Source organism: Marmota flaviventris, chromosome 19 (genome assembly GCF_047511675.1).
Source record: "Marmota flaviventris isolate mMarFla1 chromosome 19, mMarFla1.hap1, whole genome shotgun sequence".
Lineage (NCBI taxonomy): Eukaryota > Metazoa > Chordata > Mammalia > Rodentia > Sciuridae > Marmota > Marmota flaviventris.
The window spans coordinates 14752123-14780000 of NC_092516.1; the positions used below are offsets into that span (position 1 = coordinate 14752123).

At 34.1% G+C, this 27878-nt stretch overlaps 1 protein-coding gene across 1 annotated transcript in view; it reads left to right on the forward strand.

Annotated features, from left to right (window-relative positions):
- LOC114096940 (phospholipid-transporting ATPase ABCA3-like) overlaps positions 1 to 27878 on the forward strand; it is a 136170-nt gene that overhangs the window by 38075 nt on the left and 70217 nt on the right. The window contains exons 6-11 of the mRNA XM_027940651.2: positions 4995 to 5111; positions 5456 to 5573; positions 10060 to 10233; positions 14883 to 15064; positions 16784 to 16918; positions 21076 to 21205. Coding sequence (XP_027796452.2) covers positions 4995 to 5111; positions 5456 to 5573; positions 10060 to 10233; positions 14883 to 15064; positions 16784 to 16918; positions 21076 to 21205 — 856 coding nt within the window. The remainder of the gene's footprint in view (positions 1 to 4994; positions 5112 to 5455; positions 5574 to 10059; positions 10234 to 14882; positions 15065 to 16783; positions 16919 to 21075; positions 21206 to 27878) is intronic.

The window sequence follows — 27878 nt, forward strand, 5'->3', positions numbered from 1 at the left end:
CCAGGCTGTTCCTCTACTAAGTGCAGGCTTCGGTCCTCGGTCCAGTGCCCTGCGGACGTGGGTCACAGTCTGCTGTGCTCTAGCCCCAAAGGATCTGAAACTCTGTCTCTAGGCTGCCAGAACTCCATGGCGCTCAACTCCCCCGTCTCTGGCAGGCTCCCGGGCTGCGCGCTGCTGGCCAGTCTCCTGTTCTGGGCTGCACTTGTAACGAACCACTATTTAAAATGTTGTCACAGGCTCCATGAAGCTTAAATTCATGAATGGGGGCCTCTCTGGGGGAGAGTTTCCAACCACTCACTCTCCGCAATCTTGCCTCAATCCTCTCTCGTTGGTTTTTCTAACTACTGTTTCCCCTTAGTTTTATTTCATATTAAACCCTTTCCCTTCCAGCTAAAATGGTTCACTTTGAAGCTTTATTTGTCTCCTGATTTTGTCTTTCTCTTGTTTTACTAATGAGTAATCTCTTTGAAATCTATTGCCAACTTTCAGCTACAGTTTTCTCTCTGTCTTCAGGTCATGTCATACAAACAGGTAGTTCAGGTTATTAATTTTGTTTCTAAATTTTTAATTAAAGTATGATACATGCATACAAAATACACATGTGTGTAGATGATTGAATTATCAAGCCTGAATACATTTCATAGAACCATGATGCTAATCAAAAAGTGGAATATTTCCATCAACCTAGAAGCACCCTTGTATTCCTTCCATATCATTACACCTTTTCTCTTCCCCAAAGGTAATCACTGCCTTAACTTTTAAAATCCCATTTTAGTGTTGGCCTGGTTTTGAATTTTATTTAAATAGAATCATGCAATAATTATCCTTTTGTGTTTGTAAGTCATTCATATCATTTCAATTTAGCCACTTCATTTCTGTTTTTGTTATGTTTTATATTAAAGTTTATCACTGTGTTGTTTTGGTCATTTCATTATTTGAGTATTGGGCTATTACAATAATGCAATAGTTCTCATGTCATTCATATAACCTGTCCTAATGATACTATCTTTCATAATCACATAAGAGAACTAGGAAGTTGTTGTGGTATAATATTCTACTTGGCTTGCCAAGTCCCTGCTAGGATTTCACCAGTTTGGGGATGGGAATGTAACTCAGTGCTGGCCTATCATGTGTGAGGCTCTGAGTTCAATCTCCAGTACTGAAAAAAAGTAGGCTGCATTCCATGTTTTTTCAAGGGAGGTAGGGGAAGAAAATAGCACATAGTTCTGTAAGTTTTGTTACAAAGATCCATGTACTCACCTTCCTCTTGCAGTATGATTTTATTACCTCCCCCCAAAATCATTTGTGCTAGCTCTTTGTAATTGTATTTACCTCCTGGCAACCACTGATCTGTTCTTCATCACTGCAATTTTGTCTTTTCTAGAATGTTATGTAAATGGAATCATACAGTATATAATATTTTGCGATTTCTTATGTCACATCATAATACTGCTGAGATTGTTCAGGTTATTGTTTGTAATTGCTGAGTAGCATTCCATGGTATGGGTGTTTTATAATTTGTTTATCATGTCCCCACTGAAAAGCATTTTGATTGTCTCTAGTTATTGGCAATATAATTAAAGTTTCATTCTCATATTCCTTTTGTGTGGACACAAATATATACCTATTTGCAGAATAAATAAAAAAGGGAAGTGTTAGATTGTTGGATAATGTATAAGTATGTATTTTAGTTTATAAGAACTGGCTAGACTGTTTTCAGGAGTGGTCTTAATATTTTGAGTTCCTATGAATAGGTTATGAGAGATTCAGTTGCTCAGCACTTGGTATTGTTTTTTTATTTTAATAATTCCAAAAGTGTATATTGGTATCTCACTGTGACTTTAATTTGCATCTTTCTGATTTAAAATTATGTTGAATATCTTTATGTGCTAATTTATTAGCCATGAATATCTCTGCTTTGGTGAAAAGTCTGATAAAATCTTTTGCTGTGTTTTCAATAGATTATTTTCTTACTACAGAGTTTAGAAAATTATTTATCTATTCTGGGTTCAAAAGCTCTGTGAGATATGTGATTTTCAATCTGTATCTTTTAATCTAATCTAAATCTTTTTATTCTCATAATAGTGTCTTTTGCAGAGCAAATGTTTTTGATTCTGATTAAGTACAATTCATCAAGTTTGTGCTTTTAGTGTCATTTGTAATTCATATCCTTTTTGATCTAACCCTAGATCACAAAGATTTTTTTTCCGTAAAATGTATGGTTATATGGTTTTCCTTTTAGAAACATTATCCATTTTGACTTTTCCCCCTTAAGCCTTGAGGTTTAAGTTGAGACTCTTTATGGATGATCAAATACCCTAATGTAATTTGTTGAAAAGACTGTTTAATTATTTTTGTACCATTTTAAAAAATCATCTGTTTTTAAAAAACCGCATCAATGTTTATAGCACCCACTTCAAAATAGCTAAACTGTGGAACCAACCTAGATGCCCTTCAGAAAATATTATATACATAATGGAATATTACTCAGCAATAAGATAGAGTAAATCATGGCATTTGCAGGTAAATGGATGGAGTTAGAGAAGATAATGCTAAGTGAAGTTAGCCAATCCCCCCAAAAAACAAATGTCGAATGTTTTCTCTGATATAAGAAGGCTGATTCATAGTGGGGTATGGAGGGGGGAGCATGGGAGGAATAGATGAACTCTAAATAGGGCAGAGGGGTGGGAGGGAAAGGGAGGAGGCATGGGGTTAGAAACGATGGGGGAATGTACATTGATGGTCATCATTATCCAAAGAACATGTATGAAGACACGAATTGGTGTGAATATACTTTGTATACAACCAGAGAGATGAAAACTTTGTGCTCTATATGTGTAATATGCATTGTAATGTATTCTGCTGTTATATATAAATAAAAAATTAATAAAAAAAGTTCCAAATCTTATTCAATAGTGGACAAAGTGTAATAAAACTCTCATGTCTCCATTAAAAAAATTATCTGGCCATATTGATGGGATCTATTTCTGGATTCTATTCTCCATCATTGAGCTGGGTGTCCAGGGTATCCAAAGCTGTATTATCTCTGATTGAGAAAGAGAGGGAGAGAGAGAGAGAGATGGGTGGGTGGAGGAGCAAGAAGGGAAAGACTTAAACTAGGGTAATGTGATTCTTTCAACTCCAATAATTCTTCATTTGAAAATTAATTTTAATTTTTCATTCCTTTGCCTTTACACATATTTTTTAGAATCAGTCTGTTCATATCTAGTCAATAACTTGCTAGGTGTCTGGTAAAAGTTCTGTTAAATCAATAGTACAATTTGAGAAGGATTGACATGTGTTAGATTATTGTGTTGAATCTTCTAATCATGAACACAGCATGCCTTTCTATTTATTTAGTTTTGTAAATTTTTTTCTTCAATGACTTTGTATCATCTGTGTCAATATATTTTTAATATATTACTAGTTTTCTATAGCATTTAATATATTAATATAACCTAGTGTATTTTTCATCTCAAATATTTTTATCTCTCATGTCTCTTATTTCATTTTCTTATACTTACTGAACAGATTGAATGTAGTTGTCATAACTTCTGATGTCCTTGTTTTCTGCTTCTATAAATTGCACATTTTATGTCAATTCTGATTGATTTTTCTTCTCATTGTGGGTAATATTTCTACTTCTTTGCATAATTGTTATATTATTTGTTGTCATATAATATCACACAGCTTAGTAGCTTAAAACAGCTCACATTCATCTTACAAGTTCTTCCTGTTGGATCAGGTACAACTTCATTGGTTTTGTGCAAAGATATAGTCAAGGTATCATCTATAGTGTGGACTCAGAATCTGAGGCTGAATAAGGGAAGAATTTTTTATTCTAAACTCATGTGGTTGTTGGTTTAAGCTTTAAGATTTAGGTCCTTAAAGTTGTAGAACTGAACATTTTAGTTTCTTTCTAGTTGTTGGCCAGATATTATCCTCAGAAACTTTACATATGGGCAGCATGGCTAGCAGCACCCAAATACAGCCAAGGAGAGCTTCTCAAAGTGAGACAAGTGCCATAATCCTATGTAACATAATCACAGAAACGACATTTCATTACTCTTGCCAAATTCCATTGATTTAAACACTATAACTCCAACAAAAGGAGAATGTGAACACTAGATGGGAGAAATGATGGGCCCACCTGGAATGCTGTTTTTGGGACATAATAATTCTTTAATTGAATGCCAGACATGTTCTCCTTCACCTCAGGCCCAAAACTATGGCCAACTGACCATGGACTGAAGCCTCTGAAACTGTGAGCCAAAGCAAATCTTTCCTTCTCTAAGTTGTTCTTTACAAGTATTTCGTCACAGAAACAAACAGCTAAACACAAGGATCTTACTTTCTAACTTTTATCTGGTGGGACAAGAGTAGCATTTATTCCACAGCAGCTGTTCTCACTTTTGGGCAATTTTGCTCCCAATGTCTGGGGACATTTATCATGACTAGGATAGTTGTTACTGGAACCTAGTGGGTAGAAGCCAAGGATGCTCTTGAAGATCCTACACTGCATAAGGTAGCCTCCCATAACAAAAAATTATTTTAAAATGTCAACAAAATTATGACTCGGAAACTCTGACGTACATAAAGTATCAAGAAAAATGCTTTATACCAAGAAGTGGTGTTGAATAAACCAAGAAGGTTTATTCCTTCATGGAAACAGAAAATAATGAAAAGAAAGGAAGTCTTATTTTTTGATTTTAAAGTTTAAAGTGTTTCTTGTGTCAGAACCAGAACTGGCAAGGTATTGGGGAAAAACCGGACCCAGAATTTCTGAGTTGCAGACACAGCACTGCCTCTCACTTCGTGGATGTCTTTGATCAGGTCATTTGGTTATTTTTGCACCATGATTTCATACTCTGTAAAATGGGGATGATATTTAACTTATATAGGTTGTTGTAGGAATTAAATCACATAATACACGTGAATGCATTTTGAAATCTACAAACTGTTTTTCATGACACTTGGTTTGTATTCTCTCACAGGAGTACCAGCTCATGATAGGACTCAGTAATGCTATGCTCTGGTCTTCGTATTTCATTACTTTCTTATTCTTATATGCAATAGTCATCATTATACTTTGTATACTGTTATTTTACAAGGCAAGTATCTATTTGAATGGAGCATGCTACAAGCTAAAAAAAACTTTGAGAGGGATACAGAAATTGTGTGATAGGCAAATTTTTGTTTTCAGAGAAGTAGATGTGTTTTTCAATGACTCCACTATGGAAGCTCAGAATATGCTTTAGTCTCATAGTAAATCAAACAGTATACCTAGATGAGAGACCCTTCTGTGAGAAATGAGTTATTCAGTTAATTTCCATCTCAATGAGCTGTGTAACCTATTTTACTAGGGCCACGAAATGTTTGATATGTTCCTTCACCTCCCTGTTTTTCTGCCATCTCTTAAAATGTTACTGAACTACCTTTCTGATTGTTTTACTAGATTGTAAATGAGACAGTTCTCCAACACAGTGACGTGATGTTACTCTTTGTCTTCTTCCTGTTTTATGCCATTGTCTCAATAATGTTTGGCTTTATGATTTCCACGTTCTTCAATAAATGTGAGTCTACAGCTCCTTTTGTGAAAGAGCCTGAGTGTTTTGACTAAGAATTTTATTTGTGAGCTCCTTCTAAACTTTAGTTGTTACTTCATATGTAGGTTCTGCTTACTTTCTAACTAAAAAGTCAAATATCATACATGCATGTGAAATGATCTAAAAAGAAGTGCAAAGATCTACTAAAATAGGTTCATATAGAAATGTGTATTTATTCACTTTCTGAAATCTTTGGATCACTTATGGTGTACCTTGAGCAGTGTCAAAAATACAAACAACAACAGTAAAAACCAACCAAACAACCAAACAAAAAAACCCAAAGAGAATTGTTTTTCTGCCCTTTCTGTCTAATTCAGATTGGACTAGTTGGGGAATTTATAGAGGTAATTCTTCAGTAGCCATTTTTTTGTAGTCACTTATTTTTTAAAGATGATAACAAATCTTCACCTTTTTCACTTTTGTATTTTTATATCTTATGTGATAAACAGCATATTACACTTCTCTTAGCTGTCACAAATACAATTGTATCATGGGAAAGACTTTTTTAGTGTTTTCACTAGAACATTGCTCTCAATTTGTTCTTTCAAAGTAGAGTGTCAACTTATCGACTTCCATAAAAAACTGACAATCCATAGGTATTACAAAAATATTAAAAGTATGGTTTCTGTGTGAAGAACATAAGTGGATATGATCAGCAGATTGAAATTCCAAGTACGAATATATATATGTGTGTGTGTGTGTGTGTGTGTGTGTGTATATATATATATATATATATATGTAGAAAATTTTGTATTTTGTAAGCTCCACAATGTTTCTTTATTCTTCTAGCCCTTTACTTACAAAAATGTACTTACATATCCAAAGTATTTTGTTTCTTTATGATTCCTGTTTTAATTAACTTTTTTGACTAAAGAATAAAATCCCATTTATTCTTTAGGGGATAACCTACACATAAATTGATAGCATTCTACTATTTTTCCACAGATGAGTCTGCATATAGTTTGTCTAGATTTATAAGCCCTTTCAGATTTTTTTATAACCATCATGGCCTCATTTATTATATTAGAACATAGAAATTTGCTAATACTTGCTCCATATGCCATTTTCTGATAGTAATAACTGATATTCTGATTTACTCTTCTTTATAGCATGATTGCTTCTATAATTAAATAGTGTGTTAATTAATTTTGGTGAAATTTTTTTATGATTTTTATATAACTCATGATTACAATTTGAGCTTCCTCCATATAGTTGTGGGTAGCTGGTTTCATTTTTACTGCTGCTTAGTATTGTGTAGTTATTGTTCTATACTTGATGTATAGTTGGGGTGTTTCTGGTTAGTTACTATTATTCGTATTATTACAAATAATACTAATATTAGCATTCTTGTATATGTTAGCCAGTGCAGATATGCAAGAGTTTTCCTGGGGCACATAACTTGGAGTGGAATTTCTAGTCTATCATAGAGTGTTACATGTTACCTTAGTAGGTCATATCAAACTGTTTCCAAAGTGGTTGTACAATTTTGCAGTCTTCCTAGCAGCAGATCAGTGCTTCTATTGTTTTATATTTTTTGGTAACTCTTTCAAAACTTGTTGCATATTTTTGGGCATGATAAATATCTCATAATAGTTTTAAGTTACTAATATTTGGTATATATGGAATGGCAAAATATATACTCTTGTGTCTGAATTGTTTCACTTTATATGTTTTCAACTTCATTCACATTCTACATGGATGATACAATGTTTCTTAATTGCTGAATAATATTTCCTTGTATAGATATACCACATTTTGCTTGCTTATCCATTCAGCCAATAGTTGTCATTGGATTATTTTCAAGTTTTTGTTGTTTCACTCTCTTTTTTAAATTTCTTTTCTTTTTTTCTTGGTACTGGGAATTGAACCCAGGGGCACTTAAGCACTGAGCTACATCTATAGCCTCTGCTTTATTTTTTATTTTTATATATTTATTTAGAGACACGGTCTTACTGAGTTGCTTAGGGCCTGCCTTCCTAACTTGTTGAGGCTGACTTTGAACTCACAGTGCTCCTGCCTCAGCCTGTGAATATTTCTCCTATTATTATTGACATACAGTTATTTTCATTTCTCATAGAAGTAAAATTGCTGGATTATGAGGTAAATTCATATTTTAACTTAAAAATTTAAAAAAAAATGTCTTCCAAAATGGATATACCTTATATTTATTCTTATCAACAGTGAATGAGAGTTTCAGTTCCTTATATCTTTGCCAAAATTTTGTACTATCTATATATTAATTATAGTTATTATGCTGAGTATGTGGTAATATCTTATTGTGTTTTTAATTTAAATTTTTTAAAGACTGTTAATGTTGAAAATTTTTCACATTCTTATCAGATCAGCCATTCATATCTTTTCCTTGGTAAAATATCTGTACAGATCTTTTGCCTACTTTATAAATGGATTGTTCAGTTTTTGTTGAGGTTTTGTTTTGTTTTTGAGGTAAAATTAGCACAAAATAAAATTGACTATTTTAAAGTGTATGTTTTGGTGGCATTTAGTACATTCACAATATTATGCAACTATCACTTCTAACTCAACATCTTCCTTATTTCCAAAAGAGACCCTGTGTGCAATAAGCAGTCACTTTTCATTCCCTTTACTAGCAGATCCTCACAACCAGTGACCTATTTTTGTCTCTACTGATTTACTTATTCTAGATATTTTAACTAAATGGAATCATACAGTGACTTTTTATATCTAGCTTCTTTCATTAGAATGTTTTTGAGGTTCATGTATGATTAACATGTATCAATACTTTATTTCTTTTTTATGGCCAAATAATACTCTGTTCTATGGAGATATCACATTTTTAAATGCCTTCATCCATTGGTAGATATTTTTATTGTTCCACCTTTTGGCTATTCTTCAGAATGCATAGGTAGGAGTGGATAGCTAGGCGTGAAACATAACATAATATATTAATTCTAGAAAAGAGGAAGCTGTTGGGCAGGAAAAACAGCAAACAAGTAGTAGTTTGTAGGAATTTGGGAGAGAGATGAAGAGATGAAGCAAAGGGTGATTTCACAAAAATAGTGCACTAAAATTATTCTGCATGATATTATAATAATAAATACTTGACATTAAGCATTTGTTAAACCCCCTGCACCATACAACAAAGAGTAAACCCTTATTTAAACTATAGACCAGTTAGTAGTACTGGATTAATATTGATTCATCAATTTTAATGAATGTAACAAACCAATGAAAGATGTCAAAAATAGAGCAATGCTATGTTGAGGTAGAGGAGAGTTTACAGTTTTCCTGTAAACCTAAAACTGCTCGTAACCTAACAGAACATTCAAAAGACTGTAAACATCAATTTACCTGCAAATGCCATGATTTTATTCACTTTTATTGCTGAGTAAAATTCCATTGTGTATAAATGCCACATTTTTTTAATCCATTAATTCACTGAAGGGCATCTAGGTTGGCTCCACAGTTTAGCTATTGTGAATTGTGCTGCTATAAACATTGATGTGGCTGTGTCCCTGTAGTATGCTGTTTTTATGTCCTTTGGGTATAGTTTGAGGAGAGGGACAGCTGGGTCAAATGGTGGTTCCATTCCCAGATTTCCAAGGAATCTCCATATTGCTTTCCATATTGGCCACACCAGTTTGCTCTAGATAGGGAAGACAGGTGGGAGGGAGGGAGGGGACAGGGGATTACAAAGGGCGGTGGAATGTGATGGACATCATTATCCAAAGTACATGTATGAAGAATACATGTATTAAGCATACAGTAGAGGAAACCTCCTCATGGCCAGAAGTGAGAGAGAGGAAGAGGAAGGCCAAAGTCCCAATGTCCCCTTCAAAGGCATGCCCTCAATGACCTCACTTCCAGCTATAAGGCTTCATCTCATAAAGGTACCACTTGCCTAGCACCAAGCCTTTAAGACTGGGCTTTTGGAGGATTTTTCAGTTCTAAACTATAGGAAACTATAATTTTGTTGTCTGTTTTAGATGTTCTTCTATGTCATCGGGAATAGGTATTTGAAGTATTGTAGACTAAAAGTATGTATAAAAAATACTACCAAGTTTTTCATTTTTATCTACCAAAATTTTAAAATTCAAGGAAATCATGTAGACATATTCTTGTGATGGGAATACTAGTGTACTAGAGTAATCAAGATGAGGTAGTCATGATCAAAATGAAGAAGAAAATTTAAATAAACAAAAATAAGTACTTTTTCATGTGATTAAATATCCATGACAATTGCATAAGTAGGAGAAGGATAAATTCCAGAAATTTTCTTCCTAAACTTATTCATTTAAGCAAAAACATTTATTGAGCACTTACCCTGTTAAGCACTGTGCTAAGATGATTTGAGCAAGATGATTTACCTTCTTTTGTAGAGGTTATAAATCTCTGTGTAGTAAAATGAGAGAATTTGTGTTTTAGGCTTCTTTAGCTCAAGTCAACTAACTATATTTTCCATCTAACTTTTCAGCTTCTTTGGCTACTTCTATTGCAAGTTTCCTCCATTTTGTCATGTTCCTTCCATATTTAGTGTTCCTTAGAAGATATAATGAAATGAGCCTTAGTGAGAAGCTGGCCATCTGTCTCATTACAAATACTGCATTAGGTCTGGGAACTGAAAAAATATGCAAGCTGGAAATGAAGGGTGAGTCTGTCCATTGTAAAACTGTCTTAGATGTTTGATTCTCAGAAAGAAAGGGCAATGATTTGGGGTCAGTGGTGGAGTAACGGATAAGGGATGGTTTTATGTTTTGTGACTATTTTTTTGGATTATGGTATTTATCATAAAATTATATTTGTGCATTTTATTTATATATTGTGTATTGTGTATATATAATATACACACATGCATGCAAATATAAATAAAATAGTATAAATAATAAGCACAGTAATATAAGTGATATATTAGTTATTTATACTTTCATGAATACATATGTCTATGTTTTATCTTTATCACTGTTCTCCTTTTGGAGCTAATTTTGCCACCTGAAGGATAATGGCAATATCTGGAGATTTTTTTAGTTTTTGTTGTTATGACTGAGGAGTGCTACTGACATCAAGTGGGCAAGAGCCAGAGATGCTACTAAATATACTGCAAAGTTCTGAAAAGCACCCACAACATAGAATTATACAGCTCTAAATGTCAGTGCTGAGGTTAAGACACCATGGTTGATATCCACTTATTAACCTCTGTGAGTTCTTTGTTACATCTAATTCCAATCCAACCTAGAGGCTTCTTCCTAGCTTTTCCCCATTCCATATTTTATTTTCCTTTCTAGCTGTGAGAAACTTGACACTTACCATTCTCAATAGATTTGCTTATTTGCTCAGTTTTGCAGTACTTAGGAAGTAATTACACAACTACTAATCCATACTACTGTGAACAGCAAATACTTGAAATATTGTGTTCAAGCATAATGTTGGCCGTGTCTTCTTTGTACTTTCACTGTGGTTATATTATTTATTTGAACTAGGGATAGGTACCTTTGTTTTTATTTATACTCCTTTTTTAGTCCTCCCTCATCATTAACATAATGTAAATTTATGAATACGTAATTTTGCAGTTTTTAAAAAGTAGAAACATAATAGAATAATCAGTTTAGAGTCATTCCCTCCTCATGCTCTTACATCCCACACATGTGTACTACTCTTACTTATTTGTAGTTTATCCTTTCTGTGTTTCACTTAAAAATATATCAGTTTTATATATATACTTATTTACTTACTTTCTTGTAAAAAAATGGTACTGTACTGTATATTTCTTTGCAATTTGCTTTTTTCTAACAACATATTGTATAAATAATTCCATATGACTTTACATATATATTTTCTTCATTATTTTTTACATATACATTGTGTGGATATGCTATATTCATTTAAACTATATATGGACATTTAGGAAATTGATAATATGATCACGTGTCCCTTAATGATGGGAATACACTCAGAATACTGCATCATTAGTTGACTTCATCCTTGTGCAAATTTTATAGAACAAACTTAGACAAACCTAGATGACATCGGTCCATCACTCATCGTGGCCTCTGATACATTTGAGGCTTCTGCCAGTGTATCATGGCATATGATTTTACAGAAAATGTGTTTTTTGTAAGTAGAAGTACATTCTAAAATGATAAAAAATATAGTAAATAATAAATATTTAAACTAGTAACATAGTCATTTATTAAATATCATGATCAAATATGTACTCTACATAATTGTATGTGTTGTACTTTTATATGACTGGCAGGGTAGCAAGTTTCTTTGTGCTGGCAACACCACAACACACGAGTGGTGAATTGCACTGTAGGTTAGGATAGCTCTGATGCTATTATCTGATGCCAGATGAAAGTCATTTTCCAGCTACATCATAATCTTCTGGGAACAGCATTACCTACACAGTCTACTTGTGATCACAACATTGACACATTGTGCTATGGCACCTGATGGTATTTTTCTGTTAGAACAAACGTGAAATGGGCTTATCCTTTGTATATGTATTTTTGTGTTTTTGTAGGTATATCATAAAGGGTAAATTTTTTAAGTTGTCATGTAGTATTATTTGCGGGACTTTTTTTTACTTAGAAATATTCAGGTTATTTATTCTCCTTGAACAAGTTTTAATAGCATGTGTCTTGTATAGAATTTGTCCATTACAAATAAGTCAAAATTATTGACATCAAGATTTTCATCATATTTCTTTTTTGTCTTTTTCTCAGGTCTTTTGAAATATTATTAAAATTTATATTCAGTAAAATTGCTCTTTTTGGGTGTAAAGTTCTGTGAATTTAAGCACCTGTCTAGACAACTGTAACCATTACAGAAATTAGGACACAAAACCTCCTTCCATCCAAACGAGTCCCTTGTGCTGACCTTTTGTTGTTGCACATTTCCTTAGCCTGTAATACCTGGCAACCACTGACCTGCTCTTCATCCTTGTAGTTTTACTTTTTCCAGATGTCACACAAATGGAATGATACAGTGTATGAACTTTTGCACTGGCTTATTCCACTTAGCATAAGGTGTTTGCTCTTCACCCATGCTCTTGCCTGTATTAGTAGTTCATTTTGTTATACTGCTGAGTTGTCAATTGATTATGGATCTTAATTATATCAGTTTTTCCATTTCTGCAAAAAGGGCTATTGGGATTTTTGAGTCTGTAGACTGCATTGGGTAGTATTGCTGTCTTAGTCTTTGCATCCAGGAATACAGGCCATATTGCCACCTATCTAGGTCTTTAATTTATTTTAGCAAAGTGCCATAGGAGTCAGGCTTGCATTTCTTGTTTAAATGTGTCTCTAACCATGCTATTTTGATGACATTGTAAACGGAGTTGTTCTCTTTCACTCTATTTTTTAAAATATTTATTTTTTAGTTGTAATTGGACATAATACCTTTATTTATTTTTATGTGGTGCTGAGGATTGAACCCAGGGCCTTGCATGTGCTAGGTGAGCACTCTACCACTGAGCCACAACCCTAGCCGCCTCCATACTGTTTTTTATATTGTCTTTACTAATTTAAATTTACACCAACAGTTTGTAAGACTTTCTGTTCCCCCACATCTTTGCCAGCATTAATTATTATTTGTGTTCTTGATGACAGCCATTATGACTGAAGTGAGATGGAATCTCATTGTATTTTTGATTTGCATTTCTCTGATGGCTAAGATGTTGAACTTTTTAAATATACTTTTTGTTTATTTGTACTTCTTCTTTTGAGATGTATCTATTCAGTTCATTTGCCCATTCATTGAATAGGTTATTTTGGTTTTTGGCTCCCATGTGAAACCAAATGTGACTGGTCCCATCTCTGGCCTCAGAGGAGGTTCCCTGATCTTTTGATTTCAAAGAGTGGGTCCTCCTCTCCACCCTGAGTCAGGAATTGTGTCAGAGTCTCTCCCCTGAGTCAAAATGGTCTCATGAGGCCATTACCTGCCCAGGCAACACAGGGGCAGAGATATAAATATGCTTGGATTTTGGGCTCCCAGAGTAGTACAATAGGATTGTTCTCAAGATAGCTCCTGACTCTAGCCATTCAGAGTTCAATAGGAGATGCAGTGAACTCCTCTAAAAATAGCTTACTGTTCATTCATACTCCAGGTCTTTGATTTATTTAGGCTGTATGTCTGCAAATTGCAGGCTTCTGCACTAAACTAGGACTCTCTCTCTTTCACCTTCACCTTATCAAAGGGAAGAATGTCCCTTTTTTAGCTGTGGTGCCAATTGTTCTCCATAGTTCTTCATATTCAGATATAATTCTATAATGCAATATAGTTCTGGGATAGGCCAAAAAATTAGTTGCTAAGTTTAGTAAACACACTACAACCTAAAGTGAGAGGTAAAAGAGAGGAGGAAAATATTGGGCAGAAAGTAGAAAGAGAGACAGAAAGGAAGAAATAAAAGAGACCAAGAGAAAGATAAATACAAGAATAATTTACACCAAGGTAGAAGGGAGAAATAGATGAATGGTGTGTATTTGAGATAGTAGCAAATAATGCAAGAGAATGAGTAGGGGATAAGAGAAGCAAGTATAAACTAGAGCTAGGATAACAAAGATAGGAGGATTGATTCCAATTAATGCTTTAAACCATTAGATGAAATACATTCAAATGGAGTCAAAGCACAATGTTGGCTGTTGGATTAACAATTGCAGTTCAAGTTGAACAGTCATTTTTATAATCAAAGTTGACATTAGAGTTGTTTGTTGTAAAGCATATCAAGGTGAAGAAATTCTTGTTGACTCTTGGTTTTGATTTTATTGCAGTTTGGACATTTATATATCTTCCTGGTTATTTAAATTAAGATTAGCCTCAGGGAGAACAGAGAGAGAGGGCTGCCTTGCAACCTATGGCTCTGCTCACTGCTTTGAGTCTTACCTTTTTTTAAATTATTATTTTTGTTTATCACTATTAACTTTTTTTTAAAAAAATATTTATTTATTTATTTATTTTTAGTTATTGGCGGACACAACATCTTTGTTTGTATGTGGTGCTGAGGATCGAACCCAGGCCGCACGCATGCCAGGCAAGCGCATTACTGCTTGAGCCACATCCCCAGCCCTATCACTATTAACTTTTAGTTGGTTTTGGTGTAGAGAAAGCCTCTTACATCATTGTTTATTTTAATTTCACTTGGGCAATCTAAATATAAAGATATCAGTAAATAGCAGAGTCAGCACCTGTCTCCAGAGAATATTAGTGCATTTTTCCTTATTATTTCATTATGAAGCAGCTGGGTAACTTTTTCTAGTCTCTGTTGGACATCTGAAGTAACTATCTCCTGTTATATTTCAGGGTTTGGTGCTAATTGGGATAACTTCTACTTAAAAGAAAGCCCAGATGATGACTTGACTTTGGCCCACGTTATGGGAATGTTTTTAGTTACTGCTTTCCTTTATGCCCTTGTGACCTGGTATGTAGATGCTGTTTTTCCAGGGAAGTATGGTGTGCCCAAGCCATGGAACTTTTTCTTGGACGTGAGTTCTAACGTTTCTGTTATTTAGAGAAACCCCAGCCCTTATTACGCTCTCATTTATAGATGAGTGAACACCATTACATTTGACATCCTCCCCTTGGTGCTTTACCTTGTTGTACTGATACTTTTTTTCCTTCTTGACTAAAGCCATTACGAGTTAACTTTGTAACATGTGCAATATAATAAAGGATATTTTTTTCAAAAGAAGTCCCATTTGAATGAATACATGATGGTTTTCTCATAGCCCTAGGGATGAATTATGCCATATATCTTCTATTTTTTCTTTTTTACTTGACATAATAATTGTGCATATTTATGGGAAACAGTGTAATAATTCAGTGCACATATATAATATATAATGATGAAACCATAGTATATAGTATTTTCATTTCCTTAAACATTATTATTTCTTTGTTTTGAGAACCTTTGAACTCCTCTCTTTTAGTTCTTTATAAAGTATACAATAAATTATTGTAAACTACATTCATTCTACTATGCTGTAGAACACTAGAACTTATTTATCCTGTCTACCAGTATTGGGGAACTATTATCTGGCCTCCTCCTCCTTCTCCACATTTTTTTCTAGCCTCTAGTGACCATTTTGCTAATCTCTACTTCTATGGAATCAACTTATTTTTAGCTTCCACATATTAGTGAAAATACAGGTCATGTGTCTTTTTGTGCCTGGCTTATCTTACTTAATATAATATCTTCCACTTCCACCCTTGTTGTCAGAAATGACAAGATTTCATCCTTGTTACCACTGAATAACATTACATTATGAATGAACCACATTTTCTTTATCTATTCATCCATCAATGGAAAAGCTTAGTTGCTTCCATATCTTGGTTAATATGAATGGTGCTGGGATTGCTTAATCATATATAGTTCTGATTGTACTGTTGTTGAGGAACTTTATGCTTTACATATGGCTACACTAATTTATATTCTCAAAAATTATGTATGGGAATTTATTTTTCTATGCATATGCATCAGCATTTTGTTATTTTTGAACTTATTGTAATATCCACATAAGTGGGTAAGATGATGTCTCTTTGTTTTTGTTTGCATTTTCCTAATGATTAATAATATTGAACATTTTTATTGGCCATCTGAAAGGACTAAGACTTAAAAGGTTATTTTAAATTCTTCATCAAGTATGTAATTAAGTGAAACAGAGTATTTTCCTGTTAGTACCTTAGTGGTGAAGAAAAAAACGACTGTTTAGTATAGTTTTGTGCTTGCATTTTGATTTGTATTAAAGCACCAGCAGTTTTACCTACCATTGCTTTTATTCCTTTGGTGAAAATGTCAACACAGAAGAAAAGACAAATAATGTATTTTAAGAAATATTTTATGAAAATAATTTTGACATCATAGATTTATTGAAAGGCTAATCTATAGATCTCACATCCAAATAGACCTGATTCAGAGTGATATAGTACATTGTACTGTGCCATTTTGTGGTGATTTTCTTTTTGTCTCTCTTCATATATGACAGCATTTTGAATAGCATGTTTGTTCTGTGGTTACGTTTTAGGAACTAATATTATAAACAATTTACTTCCAAATTTATAATGATGAAACCTTTTATAATGATGAAATTACCAAATTTAGTTTCATGTTATCTGCTATCACCCATCTCAACACCAGCTAAAGATTTTTCAAGTCATAAGCCACTTCATTTTTCAGTGACATTATGATGTTTTTGTTCTTTTAGAAATCCTACTGGTGTGGGGAACCACCATTAGAGAGTGAAGAAATTAGCAAAATTTCTGATATATTGCCAAGTGATTATATTGAACCTGAACCTGTTGGTTTAGCGACTGGAATCAGGATTCAACACTTGCGGAAGGTATTGTTTTACAGGTCTCTGTTTCTTGATAGACTTAAAAGTTAATCTTCTAGGGCTGGGGCTGTAGCACAGTGCTAGCACGTGTGAGATACTGGGTTCTATCCTTAGCATCACATACAAAATAAGTTGCCATAGTTATTTTATATGAAATGCATGACAAAAAAAGAAAAAAAAAATGACTAGGTATCTGAAGTTGTACAAAATTGTGACCAGTAACCAAGAGTAACAACATATAAAAGATTTTAACCTAGAATATGGTATAAATATTGGTGCTAGCAAACAAAGTTATAATAATGATTGATATGTTAAAATGCTTTAACAGGCACAAAAATATGAAAATATAAAGAATATCAGAGAAATAGAATAATTAGTAAGTATATAAATATGTATATAAATAATGGAAAATGATGATTAACTTATATGACCTAATTGATGCATTACATTAAAAAATGCAGAAAGCACATTATTCACCAAGTACATATGGAATATTTTTTAAAAGATCATAGGTTATCCATAAAGTACTTCTCAGCATAAATTAAACTCAAACATAGTCTCATTTGCTCAGGAGGCTGAGGCAGGAGGATTGCGAGTTCAAAGCCAGCCTCAGCAAAAGTGAGGTGCTATGCAATTCAGTGAGATCCTATCTCTAAATAAAATACAAAATAGGGCTGGGGATGTGGATTAGTGGTTAAGTGCCCCTGAAATAAATCCCCAGTAACAGAAAAAATTTAAAAAATTTAAAAAAAACGTTCACCCACAACTAAAAAATATATATTAAAAAAGAGTAAAAGAAAAAATAATTAGAAAATCTCAAATGTTTACTAAAGAAAAGAGGATATTAGAAATTAGAACATATTTTGAAATGAATAATATGAAACAAAATATGTGCAACTAAATCCAAATAAAGAAAGAAGGCAATGTAAGGGAAAACTAGACACCACAGATAAAGAAGATATAAAATAAAGAAAAATTAACATAAGTCATTTATCTGGAAAGATCAGTAAAATGGATACCTCCTAAAAAAGACATTCAAGAAAAAATGAAAATACAAAATTATCAATATCAAGTTTGAAAAACATAAGATGCAGTAGATCTTACAGATATTAAAAAGTAATAAAGTGTTAGAAACATTCATGTAAATACATTTGATAATTATGTGAAAGGTAATAATACATTTAAAAGCATAACTTACCAAAATTGGCAGAAGGAAGCATAGAAAAAAGAAAAATCTATCTTATAACAACTGAATTGCTTTAGAACAGTTAGCCTCATTGATGAATCTTCCATATAGTTAAACAATTAGTTAAGAAACCCTTATAAGATCATTAAAAGAAGATAAAATTCAGTAACCAAATTGTCTCGTGAGCATAGATATAAAAATTCTAGACAAAATATTAGCAAATGTACTTCATCAATATGTAAAATAGATATTACATGATGACAGGGGAGTACCTGTCTGGACTACAAGGTCTGCTTAAAATTTGAATTTCAATTAGTTAATTCACCACTAGAAAAAAGGGTAGACATATTATTAGATATCAAAAAATACATTTACTATAATTAAACATACATGCCTATTTTAAAAATAAAGCAGTTAACAATGAAGATTAGAAATCTTCATAGATGTAACATGAAATGTATTATCTTAACCATTTTAGAGTATACAGTTCAGTGACATTTAGTACAATCACAGTGTTGTGCAACCATGACCATTTGAATATGGGTATTTTAATCATCTCTAATGGAAAGACCAACCCATTAAGCAAGCATTCACCACTTTTCCCTTCCCTCTGACCTTGGAAAACACTAATCTGCCTTCTTCTATGAATTTTCCTAGTATGGATAGTTTATGTAAATGGAAAAATAAAATGAGGTCTTTGGTGTCTCACTCTTTTCACTTAGCATATTTTCATGGTTGGTTTATGTTATAGCACTGATCAGACTTCATTCATTTTTTGTGGATGAGTAACATTTCATTGTAAGTTTTTACCACATTATTTTTTCCATTTATCAGTTGATGGATACTTAGATTGTTTACACCTTTTGACTATTGTGAATAGTGCTGCTTTGAACATTGTTGTACAAGTTTTTGTTTGAATTTATGTTTTCAATTCTTTTGATTTGTTCCTGAGAGTGAAATTTCTGGGTCATATATTGATTCCGTTTTTAATTTTAGTGAAGAACCACCAAATTATTTTGCTTGACTGCAAAAATGGATATACTATTGTACACTTCATGAGAATTTCAGTGTTGCTACCTCTTGCTAAAACTTCTTATTGCTGCATTATAATTATACATAACAGTGGGATTTGTTAAATTCATGCACACAATGTAACAGTATAATTTTGTCAATTTCATTCCTCTGCACCTCCCTTTCCTTTTACCTCCTCTCTCCATGGTCCCCTTTCTCTACTTGAGGGATCTCCCTTTTGTTTTCACAAGATACTCTCACCTTTTTTTTTCTTTATTTCCTTTATAGTTCCTTTTTAAAAAAAATTACAAACCATCATGGTGGGTAGGAAATACTATTTAATTTTGGTTTTGATTCATACTTCCTTAAAAACTATTAATAATAATCATATTTCCATATTCTTTGATCATTTTGTATGTCTTCTTTGTATTAACATCTATTCAAGTACTTCGCCAATTTTTAATTGGGCACCTTTGTGTTGTTGATTTGTAGTTGTTCTTTATGTGTTGTGAATGCTGCACCATCATCAGATTTATAATTTGCAAATATTTCCTCCTGATCCTTAGGTTATCTTTTCTCTCTTAATGGATCCTTAGAAACATTCTTCTTCTCCGCCTGTTTGTTAGGCTCTGATAAAATTGTTTTCTTCAATGACAGGCATTTTGTTTTAGCTGCTTGCTGGAAACAGGAAATTATTTTTTTCCCTAATCTTCACCATGAGAAACCACTGGGGTTTTTGGCAGTTAAACTAAAGAAAATTTGCAGATCTCCTTAGACAGAGCCCACAGGAATATTTAATTCTTCAAATTAGTTTACACAAAGTGTCCAGCAATTTGTCAGTTACCATTTACATGTTCCTAGAAATTGTTGGCCCTAGTGACCTTTATTCCTAGGAAACTGTAATTCTTTGTATTTATCTGCCTCTTCAGTTTTGGTGCATAGTTTGCGTTGTGACCTCACATTTTCTCATGGATCTAAGAAGTGATAATTTTTTAAAGCCTTTTTCCCCTAACAATGAGAATGAGTGTGACCACTTCCAATATCTTTTTTTAAAAATTTATTTATTTTTTAGTTGTAGTTGGATGCAATACCTTTGTTTTATTTTTTTATATGTGGTGCTGAGGATTGAACCCAGGGCCTTGCATGTGCTAGGTGAGCACTCTACTACTGTGCTATATGTTGGAGCAGACTGTTAACATCAGTTAAGCATGCTAAATTTTGGCTTTTAGCTTTAAAAGTATATAACTTGAGAGAAACTTACTTTCTTATATGAAGTGACATCTTTGGCTAGTGTTTAGTAAATGTCTAATCATATATCTATGTATGTGCATGCATGCCTATTTTTTCTGTTTTTGCTAAAGCAGGTACCACGTCTGTCTGGCTCATAAATGTATACATAGTACTTTACATAATTTATGCCACATAACAAGCACTTGACGATTACTTATTGAATAAATGAATGAATTGATCAGGAGTGATTAGTGACTGATGAGTTTTAATAGGTGAAGTATAGAGTGATGTCTAAGGAAAGTCAATCCCCAGTTGCTGGTGTGTATATCTAGGTATATAATGGTGCCCCTCCTGGAGATAAAGAACATAGCAGGAAGAATACATTTTCAGGTATGGTTATGAGTAGAGTTTGGAATGTGCGTAGAACAATGAAGCACGATAGGTTTCCAGCAGACAAACCTGCAACATCGAAAGACATTGTGCAGAGCAGACAGTGACTTCACCAACTTCAAGATGGTAACTGGAACAAAGGGTGACTGAATGAGATTGTTTTGGAGGAATATGCAAACCTACTTGAAGGACTATTCATCCATTGCTTCTAAGTATTATTTATTTCTTTCACTATTTAATCTATTTTTAAAATTTTCTTTGATCCTTACATTAATGATCTGACTAAAACTCTTGTCCTTTATAAGTAATAGTAATAAATATAAAGCTAGTATTTGCTTTTTTATAGGAATTCACATTTGGGGGTGCTACTGTAGTAGCAGTGAAAAACTTGTCTTTGAATTTCTATGAGGGACAGATCTCTGTTCTTCTAGGACCTAATGGGGCAGGAAAGACCACCACCTTATCCATCCTTACAGGTATGTATTCAGGGTCACCAGTGGTAAAGATTCAGTGGATCAAGCTCTGAGGCTTTATGTAATTCTTTTTTTTTTTTTTAATTTTTTATTGTTGGCTGTTCAAAACATTACATAGTTCTTGATATATCATATTTCACAATTTGATTCAAGTGGGTTATGAGCTCCCATTTTTACCCCATATACAGATTGCAGAATCACATCAGTTACACATCCATTGATTTACATATTGCCATACTAGTGTCTGTTGTATTCTGCTGCCTTTCCTATCCTCTACTATCCCCCCTCCCCTCCCCTCCCCTCCCCTCTTCTCTCTCTGCCCCCTCTACTGACATTCGTTTGTCCCCCTTATATTATTTTTCCCCTTCCCCTCACTACCTCTTGTATGTACTTTTGTATAACTCTGAGGGTCTCCTTCCGTTTCCATGCTTTTTCCCTTCTCTCTCCCTTTCCCTCCCACCTCTCATCCCTGTTTAATGTTAATCTTCTTCTCATGCTCTTCGACCCTACTCTGTTCTTAGTTACTCTCCTTATATCAAAGAAGACATTTGGCATTTGTTTTTTAGGGATTGGCTAGCTTCACTTAGCATAATCTGCTCTAATGCCATCCATTTCCCTGTAAATTCTATGATTTTGTCATTTTTTAATGCAGAGTAATACTCCATTGTGTATAAATGCCACATTTTTTTTATCCATTCATCCATTGAAGGGCATCTAGGTTGGTTCCACAGTCTAGCTATTGTGAATTGTGCTGCTATGAACATCGATGTAGCAGTGTCCCTGTAGCATGCTCTTTTTAGGTCTTTAGGGAATAGACCGAGAAGGGGAATAGCTGGGTCAAATGGTGGCTCCATTCCCAGCTTTCCAAGAAATCTCCATACTGCTTTCCAAATTGGCTGCACCAATTTGCAGTCCCACCAGCAATGTACAAGTGTACCCTTTTCCCCACATCCTCGCCAGCACTTGTTGTTGTTTGACTTCATAATGGCTGCCAATCTAACTGGAGTGAGATGGTATCTTAGGGTGGTTTTGATGAATTCAGCAAAGTGGCAGGATATAAAATCAACACGCATAAATCAAAGGCATTCCTGTATATCAGCGACAAATCCTCTGAAATGGAAATGAGGACAACCACTCCATTCACAATATCTTCAAAAAAAATAAAATACTTGGGAATCAACCTAACAAAAGAGGTGAAAGACTTATACAATGAAAACTACAGAACCCTAAAGAGAGAAATAGAAGAAGATCTTAGAAGATGGAAAAATATACCCTGTTCATGGATAGGCAGAACTAACATCATCAAAATGGCGATATTACCAAAAGTTCTCTATAGGTTTAATGCAATGCCAATCAAAATCCCAACGGCATTTCTTGTAGAAATAGAGAAAGCAATCATGAAATTCATATGGAAAAATAAAAGACCCAGAATAGCAAAAGCAATGCTAAGCAGGAAATGTGAATCAGGCGGTATAGCGATACCAGACTTCAAACTATATTACAGAGCAATAGTAACAAAAACAGCATGGTACTGGTACCAAAACAGGCGGGTGGACCAATGGTACAGAATAGAGGACACAGAAACCAATCCACAAAACTACAACTATCTTATATTTGATAAAGGGTCTAAAAGCATGCAATGGAGGAAGGATAGCATCTTCAACAAATGGTGCTGGGAAAACTGGAAATCCATATGCAACAAAATGAAACTGAATCCCTTTCTCTCACCATGCACAAAAGTTAATTTATGTAATTCTTGATAGTGACATTATTGTCATTTAACTGATACATACAGTTACTGACTAATTAACTCTCTTCTTTAAGTACAAATCATTTACTATAAAATTTAAAAGTTAGTATTTGTTTTTATATATCAGGTGCATTAAACTTATCCTTGTTTAGTGTACCATTCTTATTGATCAAAAGAAGGGAGAGGTACATTTCACAGCTATTCAGACCAGGATACCCAGAGGACAGAAAAGAAATAAGAATGACAAAAATGGTTCTGGAGTTTCAGGCAAAAGCCTAAAGTGAGACTGAGTTTCTCTTTGTGAGTCAACTCGAATGGTCATAATTTTGAGGCAAGAAACAATGAAAAATAACAATTCTTATCTTTGAATTCTTCCTGAACCTCAGTTATAATTCTGTTTTTTTTAAGAATTGCTTTATAATCGATGTCACATAATTGTTAGGTGAATCGTTGCCAGAGTTGTAATCAGCATAGTATCATTGCCACTGACTAAATGTTTCTACATGTATTATCACATTCCATTTTTATATATGTTTGGAAGTTGTCCTTAAAGATAATGGTCCCCAAATGTATGTTCATATCCTAATTTTTGGAACCTGTGCCTGCCACCTTATAAGGCAAAGACTTTGCAGGTATGATTAAGAATTGTTAGATGATCTTACATTATCTTGGTGTGCCTCAAGTGCAAACACTAGTGTTCTTTAAAGTGAGAAGCAGAGCAACATAACAGGCTGAAAAGCAGAAGAAACACAGAGGAGAGAAGGCTGTGTAGCAACGGAAGCAGACGGTGATGCTCCCACAGCCCAAGGAATGCCAATGGCCACCAAACCCTGCAAGAGGCAAGGAATGGATTTTCCTCTACATCCTCTATTGGAAACATGGTCTTTCTGGCACCTTTATTTTGACTCAGTGGCATGGATTTTAAGCTTCTGGCTTCCAGAACTATGATAGAGTAAATCTATGTTATTTTAAGGCACCAAGTTTGTGGTAATTTGTTACAGCAGCCACTGGAAACCAATACACTTGTAATCTAAAAATGCCTTATGCATTCTTCTGTGTACATGTATTTATTGATAGCCTTCTCTTCATTGGAATTGGCTGAAGGTTAAAGGGACAAGTTAAGGAGACAGTGAGAACAAGTATGGACCAGAATGTCCAGATTCATATTATCTTAAAGGACACTGGCTTTCTCTCATGTGTGCTGGGAATTAGGGCAGGTGAGTGTTATCTGCCGAAAGCTGCATTCTTGCACACACACTGAGACAGTTGCTCCTTGGGATGCTGGTCAAAGAAGGAACAAAGCAAACTAAAAAAATCAATGATGCATTACTTCTGTAGTCTAATTTATAAAAACCCTCTTCCTGTGGCAACTGGTGCAAATCAGAGAACCATGGGAGGGAAGCGCTCACCCTGGCAGCTGCCCCTGGAAAAAACATCAGGAAGGAAAGGAGGTACTACTTTCCAGTGAGTCAGTAGAGACACTGTGGAGCAAAGGTGCATCTGTCCAGTCTGTCACCATTGAACTTTCTGGTAAAGAATCTGTCTAGCTCGTTATCACTGAACCTTTCCTATAAATATTTTCAGTAAACTTTATATCTCATATTCCATCTCTGGGTATCTTCTTTGGTCTCTCAGCTAGACAGAGGCTGCCTGCCCTCTACTTTAGCACAACTGGGCTGTGAAAGTTGCAAATAGTATGGCAACCCTGAAAATCAGATCTCCCTTTACCCTGGGGATTACCAATGGGTTTTGTTGTTTGTTTATTTGGTGACTTTTCTAAATTCTTTGATGTCTTCATTTTTTGTTGTGCATGATAAATATAGTCTGTTTTCTATTATCTTAGCAGTAAAATAGTGGGTTTTTGTTTTGTTCTTTGTTGTTGTTTTGTAGTAAAAGGGGTTGAACCCAGGGCCTTGTATAAGCTGGGCAAGCACCCTACCACAGCCATGTCCCCAGCCTGGTAAGCTAGTGTAAGATCACCTGAAAAGTCTGCAGAGAAAGAGGGCAGGGGCAGGGATGGGGTGGGGGGGTTAGTCTTACAGTCTTTGCATATTGCCCCTCTTTGGAGCACATCTTCATTGCCTTGAAAAGCCATTTGTCTTTTACCCTAGATTTCCTTTCCAACTTGAGTAGAGTCTGAATATCAGTCAGCGATAAGAGTTAGGGCCTTCTTATCAGATCTTTTCTTATCATGTGTCCAGCCGTGTGTACATATACAGATGTCTGAATTTCACAGTTTACATAGGACTCCTAATTCTCCCTTGTATCTTTTCCCCAGCCTTATTTCCCCAGACTTTTAAGTCTATTTGCTTCTCCAAACTTCTATCTCTTCCCCTAACTTACTTCAGATAATCCATTGACCTTTAAATATTTGGGGACATGCCACCCAGGAAGTTGCCTCAGCCCAGGGATATTTCAAGTTGGGCAAAATAAGTTTTCCCATAGTTCTTTGAGAATAATGATCGTATTATTTCCTTTGGCACTTACAAACAAATTTATTTTGTTTATGGCCTGCTGTCTTTATTGCTACTTCTGATCTTGGAGTTGGGAGATGGCAATTTAGAAATTGAAAATGACACATGCTCTTTCCTACCTCAATCCAGCAGAATTTTTCTTCATTAAGATTTTCCTGGGCCAGGCACAGTGGCGCATGCCTGTAATCACAGTGGCTCAGGAGGCTGAGATAGGAGGATCTCGAGTTCAAAGCCAGCCTCAGCAACTGTGAGGCACTAAGCAACTCAGTGTTATCCTGTCTCTAAATAAAAATACAGAAAAGGACTGGGGATGTGCCTCAGTGGTTAAGGGCCTCTGAGGTCAATTGTCACCCCCCGGTTATTTTGCTGCAGCCGGACCGCGGCAGTCAATTGCTGGTACCAATAAAAATAAATAAATAAAAGATTTTTGGGGTTTCTGTATTTTTTATTAGATCCCAGAGTTCTGCAAAAGTTGATTCTGTCAGGTTTTATCAATATATAGTTTTTTTGTGTGTGTGTGTGAAGGGTTAGAGTCCTGGATTTCCTTACTCTACTATTTACAGTGATATTACAGTTCTGTTAATTTTTATAAATACTCTACAGTGATTTATACAAAGCAGATAGCAAGTACATGTTTGCTGAATTTGAGTTTTGTGAATCCTCAACACACATTTGTATTATTTTATTCTGAATTTGACTTTAAATAATGGTATTTAATATAAAGAACCACATTGCTTTGCTTCACCAAGATTTGTAACCATATCACCCATCTCAAAAGAAAATAACTTTATTTTATATATTGAACCTTTTAACTGAACTTATTATATAATATCTATAATAATATTACATATTCATCAACAGACCAAACTTTCAAAACCTTTTTATTCCATTAAATTGATGAATAAAATAAGCCAATATTAAAACTGTTTTTTTTATTTGAATTATCTGATAACACTAATAGGTAAAGCTATTAGTTCTTTAAGAAATTTCTTCTTCTTATAGTAGCTGAACATTTATAGCTATCTCTTCATAAGAAATCATGGAATAAAAATTAATTTTGATTCATCTTTTGGTCTACATAAAAAATGAGTCTTCATGAAGAAATATGTAGGGGCTAGGGTTGTGGCTCAGCAGTAAAGCACTTGCCTAGCATGGGTGAGACCCTGGGTGCGATCCTCAGCACCACATAAAAATAAATTAATTAATTAAAGATATTGTGTAGACACATCTTTTATAGCTATAAATATTAGGGTTAGTATTATTAAAATAGATTCTATGTATAAAAGCAGATTAATTTTCCTCTAGCTTTCATGTGGTCCTTGGTATGATTTGGGACCCCACTGTGGATAAAGTATTTGATAAAATTTATGTAAATTTATACTTTCATCTCAACTTTCTTGAGAAATGGGCAGAAAGCATTTCCTTTTTCATTATATATATATATATATATATATATATATATATATATATATACCATTTTTTCTTTTTCTTAGTTTGTCTTCAGAAAGATTTATTTTAAAATAAGAATCACAACAAACATGCAGGAAAATTTGACATAATAGCCCTGAGATGACTACTCTTAGAAAGGCCTGTTTGTAAGAATGACCCTTGGCTAGCACCTGGGAACTCAGGTTAGGGGAGGGTTTATACAATTACCTAATAAGAGTTGTTCACAGGGCTCAACATGTTTGCATGAACAATGTGATTTATGCTAAATATCTGCTTTCCTTCTAGGGGTCTAGAAATTGTATATGTGCTAGACAGAAGCTGCCTGCCTACATGATCAATCCCCAATAAAATACCTGGGTGCTGGGTCTCTAATTTTCTTCTCTGGTATACATAATTTGAGCATACACTAAAATGTGTGGTTAAAACGTATTGTTGGAAGAATATATCTTGTATGATCGTACTGCAAAAAAAGATTCAAAACTATGTACCTGGTTTCCTCCAGAGTTTGTCCCACATGCTTCCTGCTAAGCTATAATAAATTTAGCCATGAGTATGACTGCATGCTGAATTCTGTGAGTCCTTCTAGCAAATCATGGAAACAGGGTCATCTTGAGCAACTGTATGCCAACAAATTTGGTAACTTAGAAGAAAAAATGGACAAATTCTTGGACATATACACCTTACCAAGAGTGAATCATGAAAAAGTGGGAAATTTGAACCAACCAATACCCAAGTAAAAAGATTGAACCAGAAATGAAGACTCTTATTTTTAAAAAAGTCCCAGATGAGATAGCTTTACTGATGAGCGCTACCAAACATTTAAAGAAGACTAATACCGTTTCTTAAATTAATTTCCAAAACCTGAAGAGGAGAAAACTCCTCCAAACACATTCTATAAAGCTAGGATTATCCTGATAACAAAATCAGACAAGGACACAATAACAACAACAACAAAAGAAAACTATAAGCCAATATCCTTCATAGACATGGATGCAAAAATCCT